Source organism: Chlorocebus sabaeus, chromosome 10 (genome assembly GCF_047675955.1).
Source record: "Chlorocebus sabaeus isolate Y175 chromosome 10, mChlSab1.0.hap1, whole genome shotgun sequence".
Classification (NCBI taxonomy): Eukaryota; Metazoa; Chordata; class Mammalia; order Primates; family Cercopithecidae; genus Chlorocebus; species Chlorocebus sabaeus.
Genome location: NC_132913.1, coordinates 77740573 through 77752645, shown reverse-complemented (window position 1 = coordinate 77752645; position 12073 = coordinate 77740573). Strand labels below are relative to the sequence as shown.

Below are 12073 nucleotides of genomic sequence, written 5' to 3'. Positions count from 1 at the left end.
ATAAAAGTACTTCATTTTCTAGTACTGATTAACTTAATTAGACTAGTCATTTTTTCTCCTTTTCTTTTTTGAAACAGGGTCTTGCTCTGTCACCGAGGCTGGAGTGCAGTGGTGTGATCACAGCTCACTGCAGCCTTGACTTCCTTTTGGGCTCAAAAGATCCTCACACCTCAGCCTCCCAAGTAGCTGGGACTAAAGGCGTGTGCCACCATGTCCAGCTAATGTTATTTTTTGTAGAGACAAGGTCTCACCATGTTGCCCAGGCTGATCTTGAACTCCTGGGCTCAAGACATCCTCCTGCCTCAGCCTCCCAAAGTGCTGGGATTATAGGCGTGAGCCACACCCAGACTAGACTAATCTTTAAGAAAACAACCTTTGTTTATAAGAACAAAACATTCTATTATGTAAAGGCTGTATCAGGAGTGCACTTCCAATTTGATATAACTTCATTTCATTTGAAAATCTATGGTCATCACAAATTTGGGGAGAAAAATTTCAATTTGACTAAGATATGTTTAAGGGGGAATGTTAATTATTTTGAAAATCACAAACATCTTGACTTTGCAGGTTTAATCATCTGTATACTTCTGATACGGTACTGTCAACTTGTATTTTTATCAGATTCAGTGGGTCTTGTAGTTATAAACTGCATAATATATCAGATTGACAGAAAAAAAGTAAAATAAGCTGAACTCCTAATATATGCTGATCACTGTTGAAGCAACTGCCATGTTTTATCTCATCTAGTCTTCATAAAAAACCCTAAGAAGCAGGTACTAACAATATCCTTATTTACAGATAATAAAACAGAGATGCAAAAAGTTCTGTAACTTGTCCAAGGCCATATGGTTCCAAGTTGCAGAGCCAGGCAATCTGACTCAGCCTCTGCCAGTAACCACCAGGCAATCCTTAAAGTCCTGTTCCTTTTATTTTTTCTCTCCCTTGCTTATGTCTTAGGCCCACCTAGGAACACCCACAGAGGGTGCCTGGCTCAGGTGATGGTGTTGGGGGGTGCTCAGAAAGTCCATTGCTGCTGAAGCAATATATGGAAACAGGTTACAGTTTGACACAATTCCATATAACACAAAATATTCTCAAGCATAAGAATACTTACTTTAAGCAATAAAGCACAGACCAACATTTCAATAAATCAGAAACTTGAAATACTATCTTGGAGACAATTATAATTCACTTTCCTCAGCCCATTTCTCTTCTTAGACCACAAGATTTCCTTGTTGATCTTATCCACATTCATGATTTTCACTGCTGCAAATCTGCATCCCCTGTCCTTACCTCTCCCGTAAGCTCCGGGCTTATGATACATCCCCATCTAGATGTTTCAACTTCAAACCAATCACAACCCCACCCCATTCTACATCTCCTTTCTGAATTTCCTATTAGATTTTTGGAATTACCATACCAAAATGGAAATGTGGGGGTCTCTACCTCACTTCCACATCCAAATCTGTCAATTTTACCTCCCAGATCTATCCCTTCCCTCAATTTCTTTTGCTACTGCTGCAGTTCAGGCCTGTACCATCTCTTACTTGGACTATTTTAAGAACCTTTTCAGTAGGCTCCTAGCTTCAAAGTTACCCTCCATAGCAAGGTTCAAAGCAGGGTGGGACATATGAAAATCTACGGTCCTCTCTGCTTTGAACCTTGCTATGGCTCCCTACTGCCTCCAGATGAAACTCAGGTTACTGATCCCAGCATCCATCTGGCCTCAATCTCTCCTGTTTTTTCCAACACCTTTCCCTTTAGTATTCAGCCCCTGCATCTTACTAATCTGGGGTTCTTCGGGCCTAAATAACTGTTCAACTAAATTGAACAAATGCCTAGGATTTTGATTTTTAAGTCACACAGAGTAATACTTGGTCCTCTAGAGCATGTAGAATTCATAATTCCAAAATTACTATGAGAATTAAGTCATCTTTTACAACATTTTTATTGTGGTAAAAACCATTTTTAAAGAAGAATTAATCCTCCCTTAAGGAATCAGAATGGGGGAAATGTTATTTAAGGTTCACCATCTTTTTGCTTTTTAATCAATAATTGAGTTATTCTATTTCTATTCTGTTTCTTCACAGTACCAATTGCCATCAGGAATCTTTGTAAGTAGTGAAGAGTGGTGTATGAGTCAGCATCTCATCAGAGGCAGGCAGCAATCTGACTTAATTCAGGGACTTGGTTAGGTAGGTGACAGAAGAGCTGGGAAGCCAGAACACTGTGATGAGAACCACAGGCAGCCTCTCCATGGCCTGGGGCAGAAGAATAAAGAGAGGAGAGAATGTTGTTGGAGCTCAGGGTCACCCACAGTGGGTGGAGCATGGGTGAGATGCAGCAGCTCACAGAGGTCTCCAGAGCAGAGGAGACAAGGCTGAGAGTCTGGGAAGCAGGACAGAGTACCCAAGTGGAGAAAGCTACAGAGAGAGAGAGCTGTAGAGATCTGTAGCTTCCCCTCGAGTCTTCAGCTGAGTACTGACCAGCACATGCACATGAGTAAACTACCAGATGCCAGAGAGAGGACTAGAGGGAACCATCTCCAAATCTTACACAAACATGCTGCATGAGCTGGAAAGAGAGAAATAAAACGCCCTGCTTTTTCCCCTGCCTCCTTTCCTGTAATCCTCCCCTTACCTATGACTCTCATTAGCCTGGTGGTTCTCAACCTTGGCTGCACACACTAGAATCACGTAGGAAGCTGTATAAACGTTGAATGCCTGGGTACACCTCTAGAAGACTGATCTAATTGGTCTGGGTGCAGCCTGGGCATTAGGAGCTTTAAAAGCTCTCTTGGCGAGTTGAGAACCAATACATTAGCCGAACCCAGGTAGGAGACATGAGAACAGACCCTGGGAAACACAGCCGACAGAAATCAGCACCCGTTCATATGGGGCAAGGAGAGGACCTGAGAGCCTGTGGGTCTAAGATCAGCAAAGATGGCACAATGAGGCGGGTAGAAATAAGGAAGATGATGAGAAAAAAAAAAAAAAAAGTAGGCATGATCTTCCTTAAACCCTTCAGTGGCCAGCTCACACTGAACACCCAGCTGCAGAGTTTCTTCCCTCTTATAATACTTACTGTTATTTCTCCAATGACAAGACTATCATATGCTACCTCCCATGTGTCCTTGGCTGTGCTGAAGCCCAGCATCTTGCTATCTGTTCTGGTTCATCCTGCAGCGTCCCATCAAGAAAGCCTGGTGTTCCTCCTCTTACTAGCTGCATCAGGTATTTTCTTCTTTCCCAAACTGACTGGCTAGTTCATTTGTATATTTAGCTAACACTGAGCAGTAATTGATGGCTAATAATAGGTAATGTAACCCCCCTCTGGATAATATTTGCATGGCAAAACTGACCTTGAGTATAAAAATTCCAGGGCAAAGTCACAGATGGATTGAATAGATTTTTCTGTGTCCCTTAAAATGTAAATACATTTAAATCAAATAACATAGGGGATGGCCTAACACTGGAAAGTAATGATTTACAAATTTACAAATGTTTTACTGCAATGTATTTTGATTACAATCCTACTCATGGCTGCTAAAATGTTAAGCAACGTGAAGATACCTTAAGATACACTTACATCTTGTTAATCATTTATAGCCTAAAAATATACTTGCTGTAAATTCCAAAGTCTTATGACTTCGAATCAAAAGAAATTTATTTATTTTTAAAAGTGGAAATATTTAGCATTATTATCCTATTTGCCCGAGAAAGTCACTTTCCAGAGAAGGACAAAATCCAAGGTCAAAATCAGAAATCCGATACTCTGTGTGTGTTTTTAGACTGACAGGTCAGTCCCTGAAAAACTGGTTGTATACTATGAAACTGTTAAAATACTGAGTTCAAAACTGGACATGCTATTTTAAAAAAACTATTTTCTGGTATGAATCTTTCTTATTATTACTCTAGATGAAGAATTTGTGAATATCCACAAATATATGGTAGTGCCAACTCCTAAAAGCAAACTTCCAATAGGACAACCACAAAGTACTGAAATAATATACATGCATGCAAAAAGGCCATGGGGAGATCTGCTTCTGTGATCCTACAAGCAACACATCAAGGCTCATAATTCAGAGATCATTTCTCTTCACCAACTACTTAATGAATGGTATTCTTCCAGCGGAAAGTGTAAATCCCCAAATCACAACCAATACCACCTGACTGAGCTCCCAAAATTCTCACAAAAGGAACAGACCCATTCTACCCGAGTACGTGGGCATAGTCTCATTTTAGCTATTAGACTCTTCTAAAAGCACTTAAAATAATTAATACATTTTAATGGACAGAATTAAAATTCAAAAGAGGTAAATGACCACATACTGATGGAATTCCTGCAGACTCTTGGGAGCAATATGACCACAATAGTCATCTTCTTCCATCACATTATTAAACAAGAAAAGGAAGATGCTTTTTGTCCGTAAAACCAGAAAATTAAGGTTAAGTGAACTGTAGGTTTTGAAATAATGAGTAACTAATACTACCCAAGAAACACACAAGTCTAAGCTTACCAAAAGGAGTAGTAAACCCCCTAGGATTTTATCATGAAAATGCTGCATATGTCTCAGACAAAAGGCAAAGGTAGATGAGAACCATCTTTTCTTAGCATGTGGAAAGAACCTAACAATTCCTTTGAAAATAGAACCTGAACACACACTCTGTACTGAGTCAGTATTGAACTCATGCTATTGACTTATTAAATAATGACGTCTAAGAACTCCACTCGTTGGTAAGACCTAACTGGGTACCTTTCTGGGAATGAATAACAGTGATTTTAAAGACATTATTAAATGCAGTGAGATTTGCTTATATGCCCAAGTTGAAGGGAGGCATCTGATTCATCTTGGTCAATTCAAACAGCTCAGATAATCTAAACATAGTGTGGACAAAATTAAAGGACTTTCTGAGTCCTTAATATTATGTGGGCTCTCTTTCTCGGAATGGTCTTACAAAATGTGCCTCGGGGGTTCTGGGGGTCCAGGAAATATCCACACAGTGCCTGACTTTGTTTAGTGACAACAAAGGGATCCAAGATCTAAGAAAGGGAAGGAACAGAACACCACTTCCCGAAGCAAAACTAAACCAACAACAACAACAAAAATACTCACAATTGCTTAAAGAAATGATTGATTCTAGGTTGAAACTTTAAATTATAAAGTATTTTCTTCAGTTAATAGAAGGGAAATAAAGGATTGTCAAATCTTGTCATTGTCTATTTCTCCTCTTTAATTTCTTATAGAAATAGCAGATTTAAATACACACAAACACATCTGGTTGCTTTCTTTTAGTTATAGCAACTTCACATTTTAGGAACAGACATGTCGTACTTTTCTGTAAGGCAAGAATGCTTAAGTGGAGCTGGCTCCACATTTAGAGCCAACAGCGCAGAAAGATCTCTAAAGAGCAAGATATACATTAATGGTGAGAAGAAATAGTACACAACAAGAAACACTAGGCACTTATAGGGTGTTTTCTTTTTTTAGATGGAGTCTCACTCTGTTGCCCAGGCTGGTGTGCAGTGGTACGATCTCAACTCACTGCAACCTCTGCCTCCTGGGTTCAACTGATTCTTGTGCCTCAGCCTACCAAGCAGCTGGGACTACGGGTGTGTGCCACCATGCCCGGCTAACTTTTGTATTTTTAGTAGAGATGGGGTTTCACCATGTTGGCCAGGCTGGTCTCAAACTCCTGACTTCAAGTGATCCACCCGCCTCGGCCTTCCAAAGTGCTGGGATTAACAGGTGTGAGCCACTGTGCCCAGTCTACAGATTTTTTTTTTTTTAACTAAAAGAATTACATGGGAAATTTTAGGTGGAAGAAAGATTTTCAAATATCCTATCTTCATGGTAGACAAAAATGCAGGGATTCATGTAATAATCCAAAAAAATACTTAAGAACCTCACCCATGTAGTATTATGGAATTAGGGATTATGGTGGGTTACATCACAGTCTTATTAGATATAATGGACATCTTTAGATGCCATATATTCAGGCTCTATCTATGTCAGCAAGTAGCTGAGAATAAAGGCTTAAAAAAAGTCCACTTTATCTATTTAAGCTCTGCTTCATAAATGCCTAGGATGGGTGGACCCTCCGTGGAATAATATGTTCACTAAGCTGGTGTTCCTATACCTGAAAACATGTACTGTGAGAGTCTCTTAGCACATAGCTAGGTAGCCTACAGGTCTTTTCTGTGGGGTGGGAGAGCAGAGGAAGCCATTCTTTGTTTATTTGTGATAATCCAACCAGGTTCATGACTTCCTTTCCTTTGTTTCTATTTTAAGGAGGAAGAGAAACAGAAATCCCCATTTCCACTCCAACCCTATCCTCAACACAAATTATAATACCTTAAAATGTAGTAAAAGGAACTATAAACTATAAAAAGATAAAGTTCAATTGCTGAGGGGCAGCAATTGTAAGCATATTCTTACCTGATGTGGCCGATCAATTCAATAAGCTTGTGACTAAAAAAATATGCTGTCAGCTCAGACACATGACTCAGGACTGAACAGACCCCAAAGAGGGTTGTAGTTCCATTCAGGTCTTCCAAATGCCAATAGAGAAAGGTGAACACGAAGCCGTATCCAAAACCCATGAACCAAGCCACAAACAGCACTGAGCCATACTGCACGCTGCAGAGCAGCTTGATTAAGTCCCAAAAGTTGAAGGCCTGCGAGTGGCTTGTGGTGGTTGCTGTCTCCTCAGAGGACTCTGTGGAGTTGTTCCTTTCCACCTGTGGAATCTCCACCTCTTTCCCTTTAGAATCATTGTTTTTGAAATGGTTGTACCGGAACCGGAACTGAGTGGCAACGATCAAGGCCATGGTCATTAGAACGCCGAAGACGATGAAGACGATCTGGTAATTCCTGTACTCAGGGGGCTTACACCCCTTTCCATCGATGAGCACTTCGATGTGGGTGTAGTCGATCCCGATGCCCACGGACAGCATCGCCAGGCCCCAGCCCAGGGAGCCCCACATGCGCTGCAACCCATAGCGATCTCTGTGTTTTCCCAGATACTGGAGTGTCACTGTGTCTACGATTGTGACAGAAGAGGCACTGAAAAATTCTCCTATTATGACAACTACCAAGATCACCAAGAATATAGCTTCAACTTCCTGCTGATCATAAACAAGCATGACTTGGTCAGAAGGTAAAGATTTGGTGGTGGTAACAATAACAGTGGTTGTCTCCTTGGTTACACTTCCTGGGGGGACAACAGGGGTTGCTGTGCTTGAGTTCAAAGTCAAGTCCATCATACGGTTAGTAATCTCATCTGTCTGGGGCTGCAGAGTGTGTTCACTGTTCATGTTTAGAGCTGTTGGCAAAGTAACAGCGTCCGAGACATTGAGCCCTGTTTCCAAAAGCAGGTTTCTTTTCTCACGCATTTTTGGTGATATGGTGAGGAAAGAGGTAAAGGAAGAATTTGTTGGCAGGATAGTTAACCGGTGACTTGCATTGGTGGGATGAGCTGTTGGGGGAATCTTTGGTACACATCTCAAGGTAGCAGGTTTGACAAATCCAATGCCCAAGTTGAATAAAACCCAACACAAAAGAGAAAAGAGGAGGACAATTTTGCCTTTTTTAAAGCGATCTGCAACTACACCCCAAAAGGGGGCACTGCAGAATTCAATGAAGTAGCGAATACCTACTAGTAGTCCACTCTGGCTTGGAGACATCCCCAGCTGTTTGTAATACACAGGCAAAAGGGGATAGAGAGAGCCATAGGCAGAGTAAAAGAAAAAATAAAAGACCTTGGAAATTAGAAGATCATTGTTTATCTTAACACAATGTTTCTCTATCCAGTCTATTTCCTCCTCAGGAATAGCAGATGTTTCTGTGGAGGAAGGTGTTTCATTCGAAGGTGGTTCTGGTTCCCTGGAAATACCATTAAAGGGATCTGCAAGCACATACTTTCTCTTCTGTTCCTCTTCATCATCCGTTAAAATAGCAACTTTATCATCTGCCATGGCTTACCACCACCATCAGCAAGTTTACAACCTTCGGAATTTGTACTGTTGATCTGTAAAGTAAAATTTAAAAGACGGCTTAGTAATGAAAATCATAACATGTAGACCGGGCGCGGTGGCTCACGCCTGTAATCCCAGCACTTTGGGAGGCCAAGGAGGGCGGATCATGAGGTCAGGAGATTGAGACCATCCTGGCTAACACGGTGAAACCCCATCTCTACTAAAAATACAAAAAATTAGCCAGGCCTGGTGGTGGGCGCCTGTAGTCCCAGCTACTCAGGAGGCTGAGGCAAGAGAATGGCATGAACCCGGGAAGCGGAGCTTGCAGTGAGCAGAGATGGTGCCACTGCACTCCAGCCTGGGTGACAGATCGAGATTCTGTCTCAAAAAAAAAAAAAAAGAAAAGAAAAGAAAAGAAAAGAAAATCATAACATGTAAACATAGAACTTCATCTTGCAGGAAATTAAGCAGTTACAAACTAAAATAGTAATTGCAAGAGAGCATTCTCATCATTTATCACTTGCAGCCACACAATACTTACTGGTAAGGAAAATAGCTTTTAAAAAAATTGAATACTCTTTGTGGCCACTGACTGACTAATTACATCTTCCAATGGCAGGTTTACAGCTCAGATTCATTCCCAGTCTTTTCACTGATTCCAAGGGAAAATGTACAAATAATAGGGATTATGTCTAAACCAAATACAGACAGTTGAAAATAAACACTGTTTATAGTTTCTTGATTTTACTGTTCAAACAAATCCACTGCATTATGAAGTCTAGGATAATTTAGAAAATAAAGGTAGCAAAAACATTCTGTTTCTAAGGAAAAATAGGTTGCACTTAACTACAACCACAAATGTAATGAGAAAGAGGAAGCCAATGGCACTATTGCAACTATAGTGCTCACTGGAGCCATGACAAAGACATCCTGGTAATGAAGTAGTCTTCACATTCCATATATTATGTACAGTTCTCCAGATGTGCTTTATAGATAGCAATTTTAAAAAATGGCAAGAAAAAAGAGCAGATAATACTTATTGAGCACTCTGTACCAGATAACATTAAAAGATCTTTAAATGTATACATTCATATTAATCATAATAGCCCTATTATCTTGTCCATTTTACAGATGAGAAAAATGAGGCATGGCAGGTTTAACTATTAAGAGGCAGTGCCAGGATCTGAACCCTGATATTATGGCTTCAGGACACATGCTGTCTACGATGGTAGTCCCCAACCATTTTGGCACCAGGGACTGGTTTCATGGAAGACAATTTTTCCTCAGATGGGGAGAGGGGGTTGGTTTTGGGATGAACTGCTCTACCTCAGATCATCAGGGTGATTCTTAGGTTCTGATAAGGAGCACACAAACTATATCCCTCACATGCACAGTTGACAATAGCGTTCACGCTCCTGTGCAAATCTAATGCCTCTACTGATATGACAGGAGGCAGAGCTCATGTGACAATGCATGCTGGCCCGCTCTTGCTGTGCAGCCCAATTCCTAACAGGCCACGGAGTGCTAGCGGTCCATAGCCCGGGGGTTGGGGAACCCTGCTCTAAGACACACTAAACTGAAAAAATAACACATTTTAGATAAGACGCCAGTAAACCTTTTTGAGAAACAGTGCTTTGGCCGGGCACAGTGGCTTACATCTGTAATCCCAGCACTTTGGGAGGCTGAAGGGGCGGATCATGAGTTCAGGAGATTGAGACCATCCTGGCCAACATGGTGAAACTCCATTTCTACAAAAAGTAAAAAAATTAGCTGGGCCTGGTGGCGCGCCTGTAGTCCCAACTACTTGGGAGGCTGAGGCAGGAGAATCGCTTGAACCCAGGAGGCAGAGGATGCAGTGAGGAGAGATTGGGCCACTATACTCCAGCCTGGCGACAGAGCGACACTCAGTCTCAAAAAAAAAAAGAAACGTTTTTCATGTAAGAGATTAGCAATATATATTTATATAAATTTATAGGAACTGTGCCACCATCCCATCAGATTTTCCCTTTCTTCTATTAAAGATTGAATGATTAAAGAGTCAAAAGATCTTGTGTGCATCAAGAATTATGTTGGAACATATTCTGATGGTAGGAGGTATATACATTAAATATGTGTTAATTCCTTTCACCTTCTTTTCTTTCTTTTTTCTTTTTTTGAGAAACAGGGTCTTACTCTGTCACCCAGGCTAGAGTGCAGTGGTGTAATTATGGCACTGCAGACTCAACCTTCTGGTCTCAAGCAATCCTCCCACCTTAGCCTCCTTAGTAGCTGGGACTACAGACGCATGCCACCATGCCCAGCTAATTTTTGTAGAGATGGGGTTTTTGCCATGTTGCCCAGGCTGTTCTCCAACTTCTGGGCTCAAGTGATCCTCCTGCCTCAGCCTCCCAAAGTGCTGGGATTACAGGAGTAAGCCACTGCATCCACCTCCTTTTACTTTCTTTACTAAAGTATCAATTTCACTTGCCACCCCTTGGAATAGATCTTGCTCTTTCTTTTCCCAAAATAATGAATAACATTTCAGAATGAATAACATTCTGAAAAATCTTCTACAATTATGCTTGCAAGCATTTTTTAATCTCTACAAAGCTCCTAGGTAGACAATGAAAACACAACTTAAGGAGACCTATGTAAGGAGTCAATTTATCTGTTATCCCCAAAAGCCAGATGTCAATGTAGCTGTAAGCTTTGAAAATGTTCATGTGGGTATTTTAGGTTAAAAAAAATTTTAACTGAAGGCCGGGTGCGGTAGCTCACGCCTGTAATCCCAGCACTTTGGGAGGCCAAGATGGGGCAGATCATGAGTTCAGGAGATCGAGACCATCCAGGCTAACACAGTGAAACCCCATCTCCACTGAAAATACAAAAAATTAGCCAGGCGTGGTGGTGGGCACCTGTAGTCCCAGCTACTCTGGAGGCTGAGGCAGGACAATGGCGTGAACCCAGGAGGCAGAGCTTGCAGTGAGCCGAGATCGTGCCACTACACTCCAGCCTGGGCGACTCAAAAAAAAAAAAAAAAAAAAAATTAACTGAAGTGAAATTTACATAACACAAAATTAACCATTTTTAAAGTAAACAATTCAGTGGCATTTACCATATTCACAATGTATATGGCCACCACCTCTATCTAGTTTCCAAATCAGGTTTTTCTTAATAGTGAAAGGAAAACAATTTTTTCCTCCTAGAAAACATGAAGGAAAAGCAAAATCCAATCTTTTGCTGCTTAGCTATAAATGACCTTCTTTAATGTTCTATACCTATTTTTCCTTCATCATTAGTGCCTTCATCTATCCAACTCAGCAGCTCCAATTCTATTTTATCATCTGAAAAGAACAAATAATTTGCCCTCAAATCTATTTTCTAAATTAATTTAATTCATGAGCTCAAAATTGAAAGAAACATTTCTTGTGTTTCAAATGTATAAAATTATATGATACTTCTGGGTAAAGAGAGCAGATTAAACACATGTAGTTTGAATCCTTCCCTGAACCCACTAAAATGACAATAAACACACACACACACAAACATACACACACACTGTAAAAGTCATAATTCAAGCTAGAAAGATTAAAGGGCACATAATAGCAATAAAATTAAATTCTGGAAAGCAGAAAGTAAACAATTGGTAAAAGACTTGGTAGATCTGAGAAGACTAAAACCTTGGTTGATTATAGGGAAAGCCAAGAACTAATGAAATTTACTGCTCAGAATCCCTCAAAGGCTCATAAGTTAGCTATATTTATCTGCAAGTAAGAGAAACAGTGTATGTGTGAATAAGTGAGTGAGTGAGTGAGTGAGTGAGTGAGAGAGAGAGAGAGTGGGGGGCGGTGGCAGGGGTTGGGGAGGTGCTCAAATAGAGCAGACTGAAAGTCTAAACCCCAAACAAATGCAGGTTATTTTCCTCTGGAAAGTAAAACACAGAGGTTTTGGCCAGTTGCAGTGGCTCGCTCACTCCTGTAATTCGAGCACTTTGGGAGGTTGAGGTGGGTGGATCATTTGAGGTCAGGAGTTCGAGACCAGCCTGGCCAACTTGGCAAAATCCTATCTCTACTAAAAATACAAAAATTAGCCAGGCCTGGTGGCAGGCGTCTGTAAT

At 40.8% G+C, this 12073-nt stretch overlaps 1 protein-coding gene across 3 annotated transcripts in view; it reads right to left on the bottom strand.

Annotated features, from left to right (window-relative positions):
• Positions 1-12073, bottom strand: part of MFSD6 (major facilitator superfamily domain containing 6) — an 87096-nt gene that overhangs the window by 50901 nt on the left and 24122 nt on the right. For all 3 annotated transcript variants that reach the window (XM_007965655.3, XM_007965652.3, XM_007965653.3), the window contains exon 2: positions 6440-8030. In XM_007965655.3, coding sequence (XP_007963846.1) covers positions 6440-7977 — 1538 coding nt within the window. In that variant the 5' untranslated portion in view covers positions 7978-8030. The remainder of the gene's footprint in view (positions 1-6439; positions 8031-12073) is intronic.